Source organism: Alternaria arbusti (genome assembly GCF_024043155.1).
Source record: "Alternaria arbusti strain BMP 1465 chromosome Unknown scaffold_13, whole genome shotgun sequence".
Classification (NCBI taxonomy): Eukaryota; Fungi; Ascomycota; class Dothideomycetes; order Pleosporales; family Pleosporaceae; genus Alternaria; species Alternaria arbusti.
Window position 1 is genome coordinate 76,136 of NW_026249953.1, and position 20,216 is coordinate 96,351.

General features: G+C 54.4%; 4 protein-coding genes across 4 annotated transcripts; 2 read left to right on the forward strand and 2 right to left on the reverse strand.

Moving 5' to 3' along the window:
* Positions 1-190: 190 nt before the first annotated feature.
* On the forward strand, positions 191-1,618 carry J4E86_008283 (uncharacterized protein; the record flags this gene model as incomplete). Its single annotated transcript, XM_051448796.1, has 2 exons — positions 191-1,363; positions 1,613-1,618. 2 exons carry the CDS (start codon positions 191-193, stop codon positions 1,616-1,618), a joined length of 1,179 nt encoding a protein of 392 aa, XP_051299793.1.
* A 777-nt stretch (positions 1,619-2,395) lies between these two features.
* J4E86_008284 (uncharacterized protein) lies at positions 2,396-8,705 on the reverse strand (the record flags this gene model as incomplete). The annotated part of the gene is made up of 2 exons (XM_051448797.1): positions 2,396-3,480; positions 3,530-8,705. The coding sequence occupies 2 exons, from the start codon at positions 8,703-8,705 to the stop codon at positions 2,396-2,398; spliced, it is 6,261 nt and encodes a 2,086-aa protein (XP_051299794.1).
* Positions 8,706-9,938: 1,233 nt separating this feature from the next.
* Positions 9,939-15,619, forward strand: J4E86_008285 (uncharacterized protein; the record flags this gene model as incomplete). Its single annotated transcript, XM_051448798.1, has 3 exons — positions 9,939-10,458; positions 10,509-15,457; positions 15,509-15,619. 3 exons carry the CDS (start codon positions 9,939-9,941, stop codon positions 15,617-15,619), a joined length of 5,580 nt encoding a protein of 1,859 aa, XP_051299795.1.
* A 1,285-nt stretch (positions 15,620-16,904) lies between these two features.
* On the reverse strand, positions 16,905-19,739 carry J4E86_008286 (uncharacterized protein; the record flags this gene model as incomplete). The annotated part of the gene is made up of 5 exons (XM_051448799.1): positions 16,905-17,543; positions 17,599-18,515; positions 18,566-18,732; positions 18,787-19,145; positions 19,215-19,739. 5 exons carry the CDS (start codon positions 19,737-19,739, stop codon positions 16,905-16,907), a joined length of 2,607 nt encoding a protein of 868 aa, XP_051299796.1.
* Positions 19,740-20,216: the final 477 nt, after the last annotated feature.

Here is a 20,216-nt window from a genome sequence, read left to right on the forward strand (position 1 = left end):
ACTCTCTTCGCAAGCGGCAATCAAACCTACAACATTACTGCAACTGTAGTGACCCGAATCGAGACTAGTGCCGGAAGTCCGCAACTGTGACCCTAGACACACAAGTGTTGATCAACAACAGCGCAACACGCCACGACGCACGCACCGAACCTTCCCTTCCACCTGTCCCGCAATTTCGTTGGCAAACATCATGTCGCGAAGTCACCGCCCCTCGACGACGCCCATGGACTTTGAGTGGACAAACCAAACAGGCCCCATCGACGCTCAATCGCCTTTCCTCGCTGCCAGCCAACAAAAGAAGCGTGAGTCCCCAGGCCCCTCTTTCCCTTTCGGACGAGACACACTTGGGGAAACACAACCGCTGACTTCAGGGCCTTCTTTCGGCCAGCCAGGTCCTCACTCCGTCCTAGACTCGCCCTCCAAGAACGGTTTCGCGACTCCAAATCGGCTGCGCGACCCCGACAACCGCATGACATACTTCAGCCGCGATCCCAGCAAGCCGCTACCGTCCACACCCGCATCTTCGGTGCCCGCACACATCCAACCGAGCCCGTGGTCTATGCGAACGCCCTCACACGACCTCGACTTCAGCTCAGGCGGGGAAACACCCGGCACACCACAGGTAGACAGCGACCCTGGCACACCAGACACACAATTGGCGAGCAAGATGGGGCGGTTGGGCAACGGCGATGTAAAGGGCGGGCGGCGAGACAGCTGGTTCAAGCGGACCTTCATGTCCACGCCGAGCCCCACCAAAGAGCGGGACAGAGAGCGGGACAAGGACAAGGACGCATCGCAAAAGTACTACTCCAAGAAAGCCGAGAACCGCATAGTCAAGCGCCGGTCAGAGCGATCACGGTCCAAGAAGCGCGCCACGGTACACGACGACGACGGCGAAGATTCCGACAACGAACAGAGACGGCCAGCGGTCCCTCCCAAAGAGGCGGGGCCCGTCCAGCAGACTCTCGCCATGAGCGTAGGCGGCTTCCTCTCATGGGTGGAAGCGCATCCCAACCTCCCCTCCGTACTGTCCTACTACCTCCAACTCACCGTCAACATGTTCCTCGGCAGCCTCTTCATCTACATCGTCTACTCCGCCTGGGCGGGCGTCATGACGGACGTCGACATCGAATCCTCCAAACACGCATCCGAAGTCATGGTTGAAATCGCCGGATGCGCTATTGAATACAACCGGAATCGCTGCCGGCCGGAGGAAGTCGTGCCGGCTATGGAGCGGGCTTGTGGTGTCTGGGAGACGTGCATGAACCGCGATCCGAAGAAAGTTGCAAGAGCGACGGTGACGGCGAAGACGTTTGCTATGATCTTTAACTCTTTTGTCGAGGAGTTTAGTTATAAGTCTATGGTATGTTGCATCCTCCTCATCGTCGTTAGAAGATGGGCTGCTAGTGTGCATAGCCCTGCCTACGAACGGCGCGAGCACATTGATTCTGCGTATACGCATTCGCACAACCAATATACCCAGTCCTGCGATTGCATTCAGCGCAGTAGATCCCGCACCCGCAGCCCCCAACACCCCCACCACCACCACCACCACCAAAATCCAAATATATATCCCGACTCAGACTAACACCATTCACCCAGATCTTCACAGCCATAATAATCTTCGGCGGCTTCAACCTCTCAAACTGGGCGTTCGGCCTTCTCCGCTCCCAGCAACAACAACAAACGCACCACACACAACCCCACCACCAACAACCAAACGAATTCGTCCCACAAACGCCGCACAGAGTGATCAGCAACGGTTACAACGATAGTTATAACCACCAAAGCTACCAGCAGAATTGGCAGCAATTACCGGCGTATCAACAACAGCAGCAGCAGCAATTACAGGGAACGCCGTATCAGAGTCATAGTACGCCGTATCAGGGCCAGAGACATATTGAGGCGCCGCCGCTGGTGCATGCGCATACTATGCCTGCGTTGGGGAGTTCGAGTTCGACGCAGGAAGGGGTGGCGACGGCGGATGGGGGGAGGACGCCCAGAAAACGGGGGTTGTTCCGATAGACACTCTTTCATTTGATGAGTTTTCTGTGTATGTTTCTTGATGATTGATCTGTATAAGCGCATTCTTTCGATTTGTATACATGTTCTTAGGGTTGTCGTAGGGTAGGCTTGGGGCTCGCAAAAGGTAGCATAGGTTGGCGAACCGGTGGAACAAAGGTCATCTTACGAATATCCACACTTTTTCTACTCCTGTCATATATAGTTTGTAAATGTCATTTTTTGAACGAATGAATTACTAAGTTTTATCATAAGAAGAGCATCGAAGCCTCCAACCTGGATATCAAATGGGCAATCATCTACTTGTTGAACCGCCAAACGCCCCAATCAAGGAATCTCGTATCTATCTGTCTATGCATACATGCCGACTTGCTTACGCAGCAGCCTCGGTCTTGGTCTCCTCCTTGCCACTCTCCTCGTACTTCTCCCAGTTGGCCAGGATGTTGCCGATCTTGGGTGAGTTGGTGAGCTTGTACACGTCCTCGAAGTACTCCTTGGTCAACGCGAAGGGCTTCGCAGTTACGTTGGGGATGTACTTTCCGACCAGCTTGCTGGGGTCGATGGAGGTCTTGTGGATTTTCTTAAGAAGGAAAGACCTGAAGGGCTTGACACCGGATCGCAAGAAGGTCGAGTGGAAGGGTACGTCAATACCCTTGAGCGGGATGGTAGCGAAGCCACGCTGGAGGTCGAGCGGCTTGGGCTTGGCCTCTGTCTGCTCGGCGCAGCCCTTGATGATCTCAACCAGGTGGTTCTTAACTTCCTCTAGCGACAGGGTCTGCATGAGCGCTTGAATGTCGATCTTCTGTTGCTTGAGGTAGTTTGTCACGCCAGTAAGGCAGTCGAGAGCGCGAAGGTCACCGGCAGCAACGTACTGCATGTTGGCGATGTTGTAGTTGACAATCTCCAGAAGCCATCCGGTTGTCTCGGCAATGTTCTCAACAACGTATTGAAGAGCTTGCTCGTTGAAGGTCTTGGAGATCCTGCTGGGGTTGACAGCGCACATGGAGTAATTCGAGCGTCCGGTCTCGTCACGCTCGACGGCGACTTGCATGGTAAGACCACGGTAGAACACTACCGAGACCAAGCTCTCAATAGGCATGACCTCAGCCATGGCAGCAAGGGCAGAGTATTCACCAAGAGAGTGTCCAGCGAATGTGCTCTCGACTTGGATCAGACCCTTGGCGCGCATATCCTCAAACGATGCCTTCTCCATAAGTGTCAGAGCAGGCTGTGTGAATTGAGTCGCTGACAACAGACCAGTCGGCGACCGGTAGGTGTACGATGTGGTGTTCTCGTCAATCTCCTTGAAGATCTTCTCAGACTTGATCGAGCCGTCCGCGGCAACAGTCTCGAATGTCATGGACATGTAGTTCTGGCGGATGGCCTTGCCGACTGGGCCACCAAAGTGAATGGTAAGCTCCTTGGGGTTATTCTTCACGATGTTGGTGATGGCGAAGCCTGTTGTGAATTAGCCACGGTATGATATAGATGATTGGTGCAGACTTACCATAGTTGTCCATGAAGTGCTTGTCGGCGCGGTCCCAGACTTCCTTGGCGACAGGACTGCTGTTGTAAAGCTCCATACCCATACCCTGCTCTTGCGATCCTTGTCCAGTGAAGACGTATGAGGTAGTGGGTTGCTCGACCTCAGCCTCACCAAGGAGGACCTTGTCTTCGGTCTCTTGGTTGCTGACTTCAATCTTGATGATCTTACGACCGGACACCATACCGACGTGCTGAAGCTTGACATCGAGCATGTCGTCGGGAAGCACCATGCCCACGAGGTTGACGTGGTAGCTCCTAACACGACCGACATTGTTCTCGGCGGCCCAGGTCTCTACCAAGCTTCGGACAGCTGCGCTGGAGTACATGCCGTGGGTAATTGTACCAGGTAGATTGGCGTAACTAGCAAAGACACGTGAGACGTGAATGGGATTGTAATCGCCAGAGACGCGAGCGTAGTTCTCGTTGGAAGCAGGTGCCTTGAGCTGAAGCGGTGCCTTGCCGTGAAGTGGGATAGCGTTGTCGAACAGCACTGGCTGATCAACCGCAGCTCCATTGCGCTCCAAGTAGTCGAGGACGGGGTTGCCGTATGCGGTGCCCGAGCTGTATTGCACGGAAGCGATTTGAATTACCTCCTTAGTCGGGAGTTCGAGCAAGACCTCTCCTTGAGTCTCGATGTCAGAGAAGACTGTCTTGTTCTTGTATCGCACGACAGTCTCGAGCTTGAAGAGCAAGGTCTTGTTCAGCAGGTCGATCTCAGGCTCCTCGAAGTTGAACCACTCCTTTGATCGCAGGATGGCCACGTCCTTGCTGGTAGCCAAGTTGAGCTGAATGGGCTTCTCGACCTTCCTCTGGAACGTGTTCTGGAAATCATCATATGCGCCGCGGTAGAGGAATTGACTAGTGACTTCCATCACTGGCTTACCATCGCGGGTGATAGTGCCACAGACCTCTACCATCTTACCAGAGTCCTGGTTGATGACAGCATTGATCTGTGCAGTGGTGTCAAGAACATCGCCCTTCTTCAAGGGCTCAGCGCCAGAGATCATGCGGAACCCGTTGGAAAGATGGACCAACTTGAGAAGGTCACCATCGATTGCGCGAGGGAAGATAGGCTTGGTGATGGCCTTCCAGCCGACAACGATGGCGAAGTCCATGGGGGCGTAGACTTCCTTGCCAGGACGGTCAACAAAGGCCTCACCCTTGTTTCCGACTGCGTGGACGAAGTCGTTGATGGCCTCACTTGTTACAGTGGCGCGGCCACCATCGAAGCGTGAAGTGACGGACGCATCGAATGGGCATGCCTCATCTCCAAACCAGATCTTGTAGTAGAAGTCCTTGATGCGGTCGTTTCGGGCATCCATGACCTCATGAATAGGCGCGTAGCCTACGTCAGGACGGTAGGTGAAGCGGAAAGGCAATGCGACTGCGTGTCCAATGGCGGTACGCTCCTCGTAGATGTTGAGCAGGATCTCACTGTCTTTGGTGAGGCTGACTTCGACGGTCTTGATTAGCTTGCCGCCGTGGTGCAGCTCCTTGACGATGATGGCAGTCTTGGCAGGCTCGTTGGGGTTCTGAATCTCGACAACCATGCCTGGTGTGGGAGCAAAGACCCTCGAAGTAGGGTTAGTCTGGAAACGCTGACCCTGCACAAAGATGTCCGCAGTGAAGAAAGCATGTCTCCATGAATAGCTGGAGCCTGCCAAAAGTTGCAGCCATGAGTGCACCTCTGGCATCGTAGCGTTGGGAGCAGCGGAGAGGCGGTAAATGACCTTGTTCTCAAGCTCTGAGACGGTAAGACCATCCACCTCTAGTCCCTGGGGTGGTGCTAGCAGGTTGCTACCGAAGTACTCAATGACGGGAACCTTGGACTCGTCATCGCCGTAGATGTCGTGCATAAGGAGCTTGATGTGACCCTCGTGGACACCATCCAGGATCTCCTTGATGGGCTCGTCAACCTTGGTGGAGTACTTGACGGCCATGGGTCCTTGAAGGATACATGTCCTGCCAACGTCTTGGTCAACGACAGCATCGAGATCCTCGGATTGCCAGAGTGAATCCTTCTTGAAGAAAAATTCAAAGGTCTCATCAAGGACGGGAACGAATGGTACAGGCTTCTGTCCACGACGTTGGCAGAGCAACAGGAAGTGTTGCACATCTTGGGCGCTGATGAGCTGGTTATCGGCATCGGGGTAAGCCTTGAAGACCTTCTCGAGCATTGGGAAGGGGTCGTTGAGCTCATCGTAGTTTTGGATGAGTGACTCGCTGCTAGCTTTGCTGAAACGCTCTTCCAGTCGGCGGATGAAGTCGCCAGTCAAGCGCTTCAAACTCTGGTCGATCCAGCGGGATTGGTGCTTGACGTACATGAGGTCTACCATACGTTGGACAACCTCAGTGTAGGTCATGTCTTCCAAGTCAACTGACTCTCCCTTCTTGTTCTTGCCGAACCAGACCTTCTGGAAGTCCTTGTTCAGCTTCTCGATGATGTACTCGCGCATCTTCTTCAGTTCGGGGACACGCTTGGCCTTGTCGAGACTGAAGATCTTCTGGTCCATCTCGTGCCAGAAGATGACACCACGAGTGGCAAGCTTGTGGATTGGCTCACCCATCTCAGAGCGAACAGTGATGACACCTCCAGCTGGGCCCTTGTAGGTCTTCTCCCAGTCCTCGTCGTCAAGACCAGGGGCGTCAACGATAGCTTGTTTGGCCATCTTTGACGTGTAGCATTCCTTCGCCGTCATTACGCGACTGCCAAACAAGCAACCGTCATATGGCATGGGTGGGTATCCAAACTTGGTAGACCATTGACCGGTGAGGTATGGGTATGTGTCTTCGGCGCCACCGAAACCGGAACCTGCGACGAGAATCAGGTTCTCACACTTGCGCAGACGGCTGTACATCTGCAGAATGGGCTGATGGAAGTCCTCGAAGGAATGATGACCTCCACCACGACCACCAGTCCACTGCATCAAGACCGGGAAGGTAGGGTTCGCCTTCGCGATGTTAATGGTCTGTTGAATAGCCTCGACGGAACCAGGCTTGAAGGCAATGTGCTTGATGCCAAGAGTCTCGATGTATTCGTTGGCTACTTCAATGGATGGAACACCAGCACCGATGGTAAGACCTTCGATGGGAACACCTTCGGCCCTGAGCTTGGCCAAGAGGGGGATCTGCCAGGCCATAGCGCGAGGGTTAACGTAGATGAGGTTGACGCTGATACCACGACCAGCAGGAATCGCCTTCTCGACCTTGGTGATAGCTTCGGTCATGGTCTTCTCATTGTAGTACCCACCACCAGCAAGCTCGATCTCATAGCCGGCGTTCATGGTCGCGGCGACAAAGTCCCATGGAACTGTGCAAGGCGTCATACCAGCCACCATCACTGGAGGTAAACCAAGCATGCGGCTCATCTTGGTGTCGACGTAAGTCTGGCCAGTGGATGTCTTGACAAGACGCGGTCCGTGCTCCTTGACCCAGTCGACAGCGTACTTAACAGCATGGTCGAAGTCGCGGTCAAAGATCTCAGGCTTGTAGCCAACTTCGGCATTCTGTCCGTCGATGGCACCCGCAAGGATAACACGGACACCAGTACCGTCTTTGTTGCGGTTGGTGAGCACTCCGAGACCTGAGATACCACCGGGGCCGAAGTCGAGAATGTGGGTAGCCTTGGGGAAGACAGTTGCCTTCTCCCACTCGACCGAGTCGGCAGTGATCATGCTGACAAGACGAGGCACGATGTTGTCGCTCTCGGTCTCGCGAAGGTCTTGGCCTGTATGTGTGTCATACATGGGGATGCCAAGATCGGCAGTGGAGATCTTGATTGACTTGAGATCATCTTCGAGCTGCTTGGTCGCATCTACCAGATATGGGCTGTGGAAAGGAGCAGTGATGGGTAGGAAGCGGTTGACAAAGCGCACTTTGCGCTCAGTGTAGGGAATTCTCGTCTGGTCCAATCCAGTCGGTGCCTTGTCCTTGCGCAAACGAAGGTTGAGACCGTACAGAGAGATTGGTGGACCAGTCACTACGAAATTGCGAGCGCTGTTGACTAGAGAGATGGCAATGTGTCGATCTTGGGGTAAATGGGCATTGGTCGCGTCAATGTGGTCCTGAACTGCTTTTCTTGAGAGGTCACGGATGGAAAGCATAGGCGTGGGAACACCCTCGCCATTCTCGTCAGAGTCTTGCAAGACGGTAGGTGCCAGCGAGGTTCTGGGGAAGGCTTGCTGACTCCGCGCACCGATCCAGAAGAGGATCTCAATGGCCTTCTTGGCAGACCGCTCAAAAGATTCCCAGTTCTTAGCTTCGGCGATTGCAGCGGCTGTAACGACACCCTGCGAGTGACCGGTTACACCAGACAAGCGGCTGCGTACGTGGCCGGGATGGCTGCCGAGCACTCTGCACGTTACGACGTAGTGTGCAAGCTGAGTCAACCCAATCAAGGGCAAACTGACAGGCGCCGAAACCAGGTAGTCGGTATCGGGTTGTGAGTCTCGGTTGTTGAGCCATCGCATGACATCGAGGCCCTTGGAGTAGAGCTTTTCAGCGCGTGGGTCACGCGACAGGACGAGGAGATGTTGCGCCTCGGCTGCAACAAAGTCCTCGACGAATGAGGGGTAGGTGTTGTAGATTTCGCGGAGTTCATCGAAGTACTCCTCGATGTTGCCCTGGCCGCCGAGAACAGCGTAGATGAAGGCATTCTCGTCGGAAGCCTCGCGGAAGAGAGCGGACTCGTGGTGCTTGATCGGCCTCTCTACCGCCGCGCGAGCAGCGTAGTATGACCGGACTGTGACCAGCTTCTTCTCGGTGATGCCGGGCAGAGATGCAGCCAGCGCGTGCACCTCGTTGCCGCGGAGGAAGGCACGCTCGAATTCGGTAAGAACGAGCTTGAGCACCTCCTCGAAAGAGTCAGGGTCCTCCCCTTCCTCTACCTCCTTCGCAACAAAGCCAAGGTATCGCGCCACCAGCTCCGCCACCGATGATGGCTCATCGTCTAGGGCGAGCTCGTCGGTGGGCTCTGGGAGCGTCGACTTGAACGTGTCCCTCAATTGTTGTGCATTGAAGTGGAGGGCGGTCGGGATGAGGAGCGTGTATTCGAGCGAGCCGTGGGAGAGGATGAGCGGGCGCAGGTTTGCGGCAGAGCGGGGCGTGGAGATGCCCGTCTGCTGGCCGGAACCGTACATGGTGGGAATGTGCGATTACTGGTGAGGTGGTTAGCTGAGGGTTGGAGGTGAGTGACGAGCACCGGAAGGCGCGTACCTTGGACAGATTATAGGTGTGGAAGGAACGACGTGGGCAGGAAGGAGCGTCTGAGCAGTGTGAGCTCTCGTCTGGTATGGCGGGGAAGGTGCAATCAACGCAATGGCCCGGGCCAAAAGACGTCCGGAAGACAGCTGTCTTGAATTGCTCGCAAGAAAGACTCGATGCGTACCTCTTCACTCAGACAGAAGCTAATCTGGCCGGTGTGCTGGGATAGGGCCCGTACTGCTAGTAGTGTGTAGCAGCTCCCTTGCTATGCGCGGTGCGGTGTGCGAGGGGCGTGGAGAGAATACCGCAGGCAGCAGGATTACGAACGGCCCCAGGGTTTAAGAAAAGTAATCAGAAGGGAGTGCTTATGCAATTGGGCGGGGAGAAGGTGAGGAATGGGTCGGAAGCGGTGCGCTGGCGTGGTTATGGTCGCGCCGTCTGGGTCGACTTTTTCGAGAGGAGCTCAGATTTGGCCCGCATATCATGGGTCACTAGCGGCGGCAGGGGTCTGCGGTATGTTCCTACACAAATGCTGGGGCAGAGGCACTCAACAAGTCGCCGCCATGCGCTTATCCGCGCCCACGCAGCTGTTGAGGACACGGTGGGCCGAGTTTCCAAGTTTCGGTGCGAGGCTGGCACCCACTCGCAAGTCGAACCGCAATCCCCTTCGTGCGGTGGCCGCCTGTTCTTCGCTCGCAAGCCCATCTTCTTCCAGGCGAGATTAGTTCGTTGAGCACCGGCCAAAGCAGTAACGAGCTGCAGTCGCAGGGGTCTGGAATTTTAGTACCGCCAGCCCGAAGCGGGAGAAATCCTCAACGCCCGGCCATATCAACGCCGCGTGCTGCTGTCCAACAAGAGATAAACAGCCAATGCGTTGAGTGTCCTGTTCCTGCAACGCCCGCTGACCCTTCCCTCACTTATTTCGCGAAGAAGAAGAAAGTTTGCGTTCGCGGGGAGCCAACGCACCCCTCCCGGACCCTTGAATCGTCTCTCGTGCTCTCACCGCACTATACACTACCCACCCACCTAATAGCGCGTCTTCTTCCTGGCCGCTCCTCCCTCCCTAGACCCACGATACCCGTCTTCTATTTTGTAATAGAGATACCCTTTGAGCTCCGTTGAGCTTCAACCACCCTCCTTTCCGCCAATTGCTCCCTCATTCCCTCGCCATGCGTCCCGAGGTCGAGCAGGAGCTCTCGCACACGCTGCTCATTGAGCTGCTCGCATACCAGTTCGCCTCGCCCGTCAGGTGGATCGAGACGCAGGATGTCGTCCTCGGCGAGAAGACGACGGAGCGCATCGTCGAGATCGGCCCCGCAGACACGCTCGGTGTCATGGCGAAGCGCACCCTCGCCAGCAAATACGAAGGACACGATGCGGCGCGGTCGCTGCAGCGTCAGATCCTGTGCTACAACAAGGACGCCAAGGACATCTACTACGACGTAGACCCAATAGAGGAGGAACCAGAGGCTCCCGCGGCGGCCTCATCAGCGCCCTCGTCTGCACCCGCCTCTTCAGCACCTGCCGCCGCCGCTGCAGCCCCTCCACCACCGAGTGCCGGGCCCGCAGCCCAGGTGCCAGATGCCCCCGTCACAGCCACCGACATCCTGCGGACACTGGTGGCTCAGAAGCTGAAGAAGCCGCTCATGGACATTCCACTGAGCAAGGCCATCAAGGATTTAGTCGGAGGTCCGTCAATTGCACGTCTAGCGTAAAACTGTGACTAACAAGCTTCGCAGGCAAGTCCACGCTTCAGAATGAAATCCTCGGAGACCTGGGCAAGGAGTTTGGCTCAACTCCCGAAAAGCCCGAGGATACCCCTCTCGACGAGCTCGGTGCTTCGATGCAGGCTACCTTCAATGGTCAGCTTGGCAAGCAATCCTCCTCGCTCATTGCCCGCATGGTGTCCGCCAAGATGCCCGGTGGCTTCAACATCACAGCCGTGCGAAAGCACCTCGAGACAAGATGGGGACTGGCCCAAGGGCGACAGGACGGAGTTTTGCTGCTCGCCATCACCAACGAGCCAGCAGCCCGTCTTGCCTCAGAAGCCGACGGCAAGGCCTTCCTCGATGAGCAAGCGAACAAATACGCGGGCGTCGCTGGAATCAGCCTGTCTGCTCCTACAGCCGGCGGAGACGCTGGCGGTTCGGGTGGTGGCATGATGATGGACCCTGCGGCCATCGACGCGCTCACAAAGGACCAACGCCAATTGTTCAAGCAGCAACTTGAGCTTTTCGCGCGATACCTCAAGATCGATCTTCGTGCGGGTGACAAGTCGTTTGTCGACTCACAGAAGGCGCAATCCGCGCTCCAGGCCCAGCTTGACCTCTGGAACACTGAGCACGGCGAATTCTACGCTTCTGGCATTGAGCCCCAATTCACACCGCTCAAGGCGCGCGTCTACGATTCATCGTGGAACTGGGCGCGTCAGGATGCTCTCACTATGTACTACGATATTATCTTTGGCAAGCTGAAGGCTGTCGACCGTGAGATTGTCAGTCGCTGCATCGCCATCATGAACCGCTCGAACCCTCTCCTTCTCGACTTTATGCAGTACCACATGGACCACTGCCCTACCGAGCGCGGTGAGACATATGAGCTTGCAAAGGAGCTCGGTCAGCAGCTCATCGACAACTGCAAGGAGGTCTTGAACGAGGCTCCGGTCTACAAGGATGTCGCAGTGCCCACAGCGCCACACCTAGAGATTGATGCCAAGGGCAACATGAACTACAAGGAAGCGCCAAGAGCGAGCGTTCGCAAGCTTGAACACTACGTGCGCGAGATGGCTGAGGGCGGAAAGCTGTCCGAGTACGGCAACCGCACCAAGGTCCAGAACGACCTCCAAAGGATCTACAAGCTCATCAAGCAACAACACAAGCTTTCCAAGTCCTCGCAACTTCAGATCAAGAGCCTCTACAGCAATGTCATCCGTTCGTTGTCAATGAACGAGGGACAGATCATGCCCAGCGAGAACGGCAAGGCTGCTAGCGGCAAGAGGGGCCGCAACGGTCGCGTCAATCCCTCTGCTAAGCAGGGCAAGGTTGAGACTATCCCCTTCCTACATCTCAAGCGCAAGGATGATCATGGCTGGGAGTACAGCAAGAAGCTGACTGGCGTTTACCTGGACTGCCTAGAGGATGCCGCCAAGTCTGGTGTCACTTTCCAGGGCAAGTACGCTCTTATGACGGGCGCTGGTGCGGGCTCTATCGGCGCGCAAGTCCTTCAGGGTCTCATCAGCGGTGGTGCCAAGGTCGTCGTCACAACTTCCAGGTTCTCCCGTGAGGTCACCGAGTACTATCAGTCCATGTACTCGCGTTACGGCGCCCGCGGTTCTCAGCTCATTGTTGTGCCTTTCAACCAGGGCAGCAACCAAGATGTTGAGGCTTTGGTCGACTACATCTTCGACACCAAGAAGGGCCTTGGATGGGATCTCGACCTCATCGTTCCTTTCGCTGCTATTCCAGAGAATGGCCGCGAAATTGACAGCATCGACTCCAAGTCTGAGCTCGCTCACCGCATCATGTTGACCAACCTGTTGCGCATGCTCGGAGCTGTCAAGAAGCAAAAGCAAGCTTACGGCTACGAGACCCGCCCAGCACAAGTCATCCTACCATTGTCACCCAACCACGGAACCTTCGGTAACGATGGTCTTTACTCAGAGTCCAAGATGTCGCTCGAGACACTCTTCTCGAGGTGGCACTCAGAGAGCTGGGGTAACTACCTCACCATCTGTGGTGCCGTCATCGGCTGGACTCGTGGCACTGGTTTGATGGGCGCCAACAACATCGTCGCTGAGGGAATCGAGAAGTACGGTGTACGCACCTTCTCTCAGCAGGAGATGGCCTTCAACTTGCTTGGTCTGATGGCGCCACCGATCGTCAACCTCTGCCAGGTCGAGCCTGTATGGGCTGACCTCAACGGCGGCTTCCAGTACATTCCTAACCTGAAGGACTTGATGACCGACTTGCGCAAGGAACTCACAGAGACCAGCGATATCCGCCGTGCCGTCATCAAGGAGAATGCCATCGAGAACAAGGTTGTCAACGGCGAGGCCAGCGAGGCCCTATACAAGAAGGCCACGATCGAACCACGTGCAAACATGAAGTTCGACTTCCCCACCCTACCTGATTGGGACACAGAGGTCAAGCCTCTCAACGATAACCTTAAGGGTATGGTCGACCTTGAGAAGGTCGTCGTCGTCACTGGTTTCTCTGAAGTCGGTCCTTGGGGTAACTCCAGGACACGCTGGGAGATGGAAGCGTACGGCGAATTCTCCATTGAGGGATGTGTCGAGATGGCTTGGATCATGGGTCTCATCAAGAACCACAACGGTCCTCTCAAGGGCAAGAGCTACTCCGGATGGGTTGACGCCAAGACCAACGAGCCAATCGATGACAAGGATGTCAAGCCGAAGTACGAGAAGTACATTCTCGAGCACGCCGGTATCCGCCTTATCGAGCCCGAGCTCTTCAATGGCTACGACCCCAAGAAGAAGCAGCTTATGCAAGAGATCCAGATTGAGGAGGATCTCGATCCATTCGAGGCTTCCAAGGAACTTGCGGAAGAGTTCAAGAAGGAGCATGGCGACAAGGTTGAGATCTTTGCGATCGAGGAGTCTAGCGAGTACACTGTCCGCATGAAGAAGGGAGCTACACTCCTCCTTCCCAAGGCTCTTCGCTTCGACCGTCTCGTAGCTGGTCAAATCCCGACTGGCTGGGATGCAAAGAAGTACGGTGTGCCCGACGACATCATCTCCCAAGTCGACCCTGTCACACTCTTCGTGCTTGTCTCCACGGCCGAGTGTCTGCTTGCCAGTGGTATCACCGACCCATACGAGTTCTACCAATATGTCCACTTGTCTCAAGTCGGTAACTGCGTCGGTTCCGGTATTGGTGGTACTACCGCCCTTCGAGGAATGTACAAAGACCGATTCATGGACAAGCCAGTCCAGAAGGATATTTTGCAAGAATCTTTCATCAACACTATGAGCGCTTGGGTTAACATGTTGCTCATCTCATCCACTGGACCTATCAAGACACCCGTCGGTGCTTGCGCCACCGCTGTTGAGTCTCTCGATATCGGTTACGACACCATCGTCGAAGGAAAGGCCCGTGTCTGCTTCGTTGGTGGTTTCGATGACTTCCAAGAGGAAGGCTCCTACGAATTCGCCAACATGAAGGCCACTAGTAACGCTGAAGACGAATTCGCTCACGGACGTACACCCAAGGAGATGTCGCGCCCCACCACCACAACCCGAAATGGCTTCATGGAATCGCAAGGTTGCGGTATGCAAGTCATCATGGACGCCAAGCTCGCCCTCGACATGGGAGTCCCCATCTACGGTATCCTCGGCTTCACGGCCACGGCAACCGACAAGATTGGTCGTTCTGTCCCTGCTCCAGGAAAGGGTGTATTGACCACCGCACGAGAGAACCCGTCCAAGTTCCCATCTCCTCTTCTTGACATCAAGTACAGGAGGAGACAGATGGACCTCCGCCGCAAGCAGATCAAGCAGTGGCAGGAGTCGGAAGTCCTCTACCTCCAGGAAGAAGTCGCGGCGATGAAGGACGCTACTGGCGAGGACTTCGACGAGGCTGCCTATCTCGAGGAGCGTGCTGCTAACATCGAGATGGAAGCCAAGCGACAAGAGAAGGACGCGCTCAACAGTCTCGGTAACAGCTTCTGGAAGCAAGACTCACGCATCGCTCCTCTTCGCGGTGCACTTGCTACCTGGGGCCTCACTATCGACGATCTCGACGTCGCTTCTTTCCACGGAACCTCTACTGTTGCGAACGACAAGAATGAGTCCGACGTCATCAATCACCAGATGCGCCACCTCGGCCGTAAGAAGGGCAATGCGCTGCTTGGTATCTGGCAGAAGTACCTCACTGGTCATCCCAAGGGTGCTGCCGGTGCCTGGATGTTCAACGGTTGCTTGCAGGTGCTCAACACTGGTCTTGTGCCTGGCAACCGTAACGCCGACAACATCGACAAGATCATGGAGCAATACGACTACATCGTCTACCCATCCCAGGCCATCCAGACCGATGGTATCAAGGCCTTCTCCGTTACTTCGTTTGGTTTCGGTCAGAAGGGAACTCAAGCTATCGGTATTCACCCCAAGTACCTGTTTGCCGCTCTTGAGCACCACCAATTTGCTGCCTACAAGCAAAAGGTTGAAGCTCGCCAAAAGAGGGCATACCGATACTTCCACGATGGTCTCATCAACAACACTATGTTCCGTGCCAAGGACAAGGCGCCATACGAGGACGAAAAGATGCAGGAGGTTTTCCTCAACCCGCAAGCGCGCGTCACCATGAACAAGAAGACTTCGACATACAGCTATGCAAAGACTCCTGCTCCCAAGAAGGACAAGAAGGCGCAAGAGACGATGAAGATGGTTGAGCAGCTCACTCAAGCCACAGCTTCTTCCAACAGCAAGGTTGGTGTCGATGTGGAGAGCCTCAGTGCGCTCAACATTGAGAACGAGACCTTTATCGAGCGTAACTTCACCGAGAAGGAGGTCGCATACTGTCAGAAGTCACCAAACCCGCAGGCTAGCTTCACAGGCAAGTGGTCAGCGAAGGAGGCTGTCTTCAAGTCTCTCGGTGTCAAGGGTGAAGGCGCCGGCGCTCCGCTGAAGGATATCGAGATCATCAACGACGAGTCTGGCGCGCCAACTGTTCAGGTATGTTCCTAACATTACCAACTCTGAAATCATATACTGACGCATTCGCAGCTCTACGGCAAAGCCGACGAAGAGGCCAAGCGCGTAGGTGTCAAGAACATCAACATCAGCATCAGCCACTCCGATGACCAGGCTGTTTCCGTCGCCATCGCGCAGTGTTAAATATACGTGTCAACACCGGCGGGCAATGTCCCTCAATATTCACGACGATTAGATGCATGGTAGTATAGTTGGGAGTAAGAGGGGCAAAAACGGTTCCTATATCCTTCTTAGAAGGAAACATTATTCCCCTGCGTCGCGTGTTTGGGTCCCCAGGCGCATCAAGATTAGATATGTCCATGGTTCGCAAGAGATTTATGTATTGTAATGCAACAAAAACATGTTCAAACAAGACGGCTTTACCACAATGTGTGATGACGATGAAGTTGTCCGGGTGTTGTCGCCTCCCACCTGCCTTACCTGGTAGGCAACATTATCTCGTTATCTCACCCTCATCTGCGCGTCCCGAGATAACCTCAACAAACAAACCCTCTTCCGCATAAAGGGTACATCATGCATATTGTTGAGGTCTGGTTACACCCACTGCAGTTTCTTGGTTGCCCCGCTGTTAGCCGTTTTGCGCGGCAGGCGGCTCCCTTATGCAGTTGAGGCTGACCTGCAGCGGGTAGCTGCATGGGCTTACGTAGCGTGCATGTTGTTGAGTAGGGGTCGAGAAACGTGGAAGTGCGCGGCTGTTGGGTTTAGGGGAGGGAGAGATGGGTGGATGCGGGTGGATGCAGTGGTGAGATGACGTTGGGGTGTTGGGGTGTGGAGGTAAGGGCGGGCTAGAGGGGAGGGTGTATGCAGAAGGGGTGGGCGGTACGCTTGGTTGATGGCCCGTTGCTGGTCTCGGTATGACGTATCGTGGTTCTGGTCTTGATATAAGAAAGTGCGCACACGCGCCTGTCGCTGTTCAGCAAGTGTATTTTTCGTCACTCATGGCTCTTCTTCTCTTTCCCCGCCTGTGTGTATGACACGAGAGGACGGTTCACGAAGTGAGGACTATCACGTCGATCTACGTTATTTGTAGAAGGGTCTTGTTCAATGTGCGTAGACTAGTCGATGAACCTCATAGAAATACTCTACATGGCTTTCCGTTATTATCGTAGCGATTTGTTTCGCGTAAGTTGGGGTTTCCGCCAGCCTAGCCGTGGGAGTTGAACAGTGTGTTCGTGCGCTTGCCGTGTCTACCCTTAATTAAATGCGACGCCGATATCACCAAAACGCCGTAATGCACCGGGTATCGTACGCAGTATTCCAAGATAACGAAATCAAAAAGAAAGACACCTCGGAACAAAAGATCTGATCCCAGAGCCCGGGGCATGGTGGATTCAGTGTTTGGTCGAAGTTGTATTCCGCTTGGTCGTGGTGGCGCGACCGTCGAGATGCCTCGAGAGCGTCGTTTCCTTCAGCCGCTCGGCTCATCGTCGTCGTTATCCCAGGAAGGATCAGTACTCGCGAGGAGCATTTTGAAAACGTTGCCAGTGGATGGCTCTGTATCGACAATGTCCCCGGGAACCTCATAATGCTTCAGATTATCGTTGTCGAGATATTCGAGGCGCTCTTTCCCGATCGCATCATTGCCGAAGCGGATGAATTGGATGCCGACATGCTCAAGCCTGCCTGTTTCAGCCAAATGATGAACTAGGCGGGTGATGTGTCCTTTTATGGTCGAAACACAATGTTGACCTGGCTGCCAAACACCGTCGGTCAGGATGTAGATGTTGACTGGAGGCTTTTCCGGTACTCGTGGAGACCAGGATGTTCGCTTGTTTGACTGACTTTGATGCTGATTTTGGTAGTAGTTGGGAAGAATATCGCTGAGCGCAATACCCATTTGGCACTGGCCGTTGGGTTTCACCTTCTCCAATCTTTTAATGAGCCCTTTGCGGTGCTTCTCCTGACCATTCTGCTCGCGACTGTTGGCGAAATGTAACTCGATGCCATCTCGATCCTTGAGTTTGACCAGGTACGCTAGAGCTTCGAAAACGCTTTTGACTTCAGGCCAGTGTTGCCGCATTGATTCGGAGTCGTCAATGAGAAAAATCTGTGGGAAACTCGTCAGCAAAAGCGCCCAAAGTCATTCGACATTTTTGAAGTACCTGGTCTCTACCATGCAGCCGATTGAGCCATTCTTCGCCTGGGAGCGTCGTGGGTAAGTGATCTTTCTTCTTTCGTATGTGCTCCAAGACCTGAGCGATGGATGCTGAGGGCCGGGCTTTCTGACCAGCAGGCGCATGAGGCTGCGGAATAGGACTGCGGAGCGGAGCCAGTGGAGTACGTTGCCATTCATGTATAGTATCGGCAGGCGGGCTATGGGCATAACGTCTTGGCGCTTTTCCTTTTCCGATACTCGAAGCACCAGAAAGTGAGGCAGGGGAAGGATGTCCGTTGACCGTTGATCGTCTACTTGGAGGATGATATGCTGGACCCCCGTGTGTGTCTCTGCGCGACTGCAAAGAAAGCCCGCTAATGTTCAGACCCACAGTCTGATTAGGGGACGAATTGACAGGCATGGAATGCGGCCTGTAGTTGCCTTGTGCAGGTGGTCGCGTAATTTCATCGTGGGGTGCTGGTCGCGTGATTGGCCCGGGTGTTGGTGGTATCGCCTGATCTACAGCTCGTGTGAGATCTTCGTAAACTTTCCACGCATCCGGTCGTTTTTTCGGGTCTTCATTCATCATTCCGCCAACAGTAAGAAGGACTGACATGACGATACTGTCGATGTTCGCTCGACGTCGGTAGATGACATCCGTATGCATTTGTTCTACAGCAGCGAGAACTTTCGTAGTATCATGGAAGCAGCTGCTGTAACCTGTGTTTCTGAGGGCTGGAATAGCGGAGGTGGCTTCGACTCGCCGCTGACGGTATTCGGCCAGCCCTCTGTGGCCAAATACTGACCATACTGCAGCTTCGCTTATTATACAAGCCAAGGCCCAAATGTCTTTCGCTGGGTGTGCTTGCTTGATGCCTTGTTGCTTGGACCTGTCTGTTTCGCCGCGGAAGTATTCAGGAGCACCTCGAAAGTATGTTAGACTAGGGCAGATTTGAACCTCAATGGTGACCTACTGTACATCTTCGTACCGTGCACGTCGCGAATATGCGTCTCATCTCTGTCATCCGCAACCACGAAGCCGGCGAGACCAAGGTCTGATAGTTTGAAGGAGACGCTGTATGGATTGCTCCCGAGTTGCTCTGTCACAAGAATGTTGTCTAGTTTGATGTCGTTATGTAGTCTTATAAGTCAGTTGCGGATCAACGGAGAAGGAACTTGGTGTTCGTTTACATACCCGGCTTTGAACGAATGACGATTATGCGGATCGGGAAGACGATGTATGCACGCTATTGGCTTGATGAATTGTATGAAGTTCTTCCAGAATTCGAGGATGTCGTCCATCGTTGTAGGCGGATCGGTTCGTTCGAAGAAGTCCGCCAGTGTGCCACCACCAACATATTCGCGCAATATGTTACAACATTCACTCTGTCTCCACGAACCATAGAAGCGGGCCATATGCTGCATCGCATCTCGACCACTCGCATGACTCAGTAGTGTCCTGTAAGCCTCTACCTCGTTGTTGTGTAACTTGGCGTATTCCGATCGGCTCGATTTGAGGATGAAGACGTTGGTAGGGGGGATGTTCAGATCGTCCTGAACGCAACGAGGTCAGCCGCTTGCTACAAGTATATAGGCTCATGCGCGCGCACGCAGTTGACGTACTGTGATGAGATGGTTGTACTCCTCAAACAGCTCAACCTTAAAGATCACCGAGTCCTCACCTCCCTTCAAGACTCGCTTCTTTCTGAAGGGCATAACGATGTCTTTGTCTAGCCATATGTCGTGCAAATGGCGAGGATCGAGACGTTTGGGGCAAAACTTCCACTGCGCTTCGTAGAACTCGTCGAATATGTACTGGACAGCGTCCGGCCATGCGTCACAGGTAAGGAAAGGTAGCCCGGCATCTGCCATGTGATCGTGTCGTATGAACGTAGATAGATAGATACCCTTGTTTATCGAAAGTAGGACTGAAAATACAGCTAGATGACTGGTTCGGACGGCGTCCTCGTAGCTGGGGGTGCTCTCCACGTATAACAAGAGGCTTCGTGCTCTTTCCGTATTGAGCCAGGATCGGAGGCTATCCAGCGATACAATCGGTCGGGTAATCAGTGGTCGGGGCTCAACTACGGCGATCGATGTGAACTCGTCTACGCGCTCGAGGAAATCGCGAAGCTCGGAGGATCTCATCCTGGCTATCGGGGATAGTGCGCATCAGGTATTCTCGTCCGGTGCGAGTCGCGACAGGTGTAGAACTAATTTCGAGGGAAGGAGGAGTGATATGAGGTTTGCGCATAAGCTCAATGTGAGGTTGGAGATTTCGCAAATCTGAGCGGCAGGCTGAAGTCAGGCACCTGGGCTCTGGGGAGCTAGCTACTCCATGTCTGGTCGCTAAAGCCATCAGAGGAGGACCCCGCCCACAGCCTCAAGCCACACTCAACCGGACCTGCATCAGCTGCATCATCGTCCTTCGTTGAGCGTGCCATCGGACATAGAGAGACAAATAAACTTTCTTGTGGAACATGCGGTGAAAGGAAATGAGAGTTGTCGCGAACAATGGACAGGCGACAACAGGAAAGATGGCGGCCACGCGTCTGCGCGGCTGAGCGGCTGTGACAGCTACGGTCTACAATCCTACCGCGACGTAACTACCTTCGATTACTATGA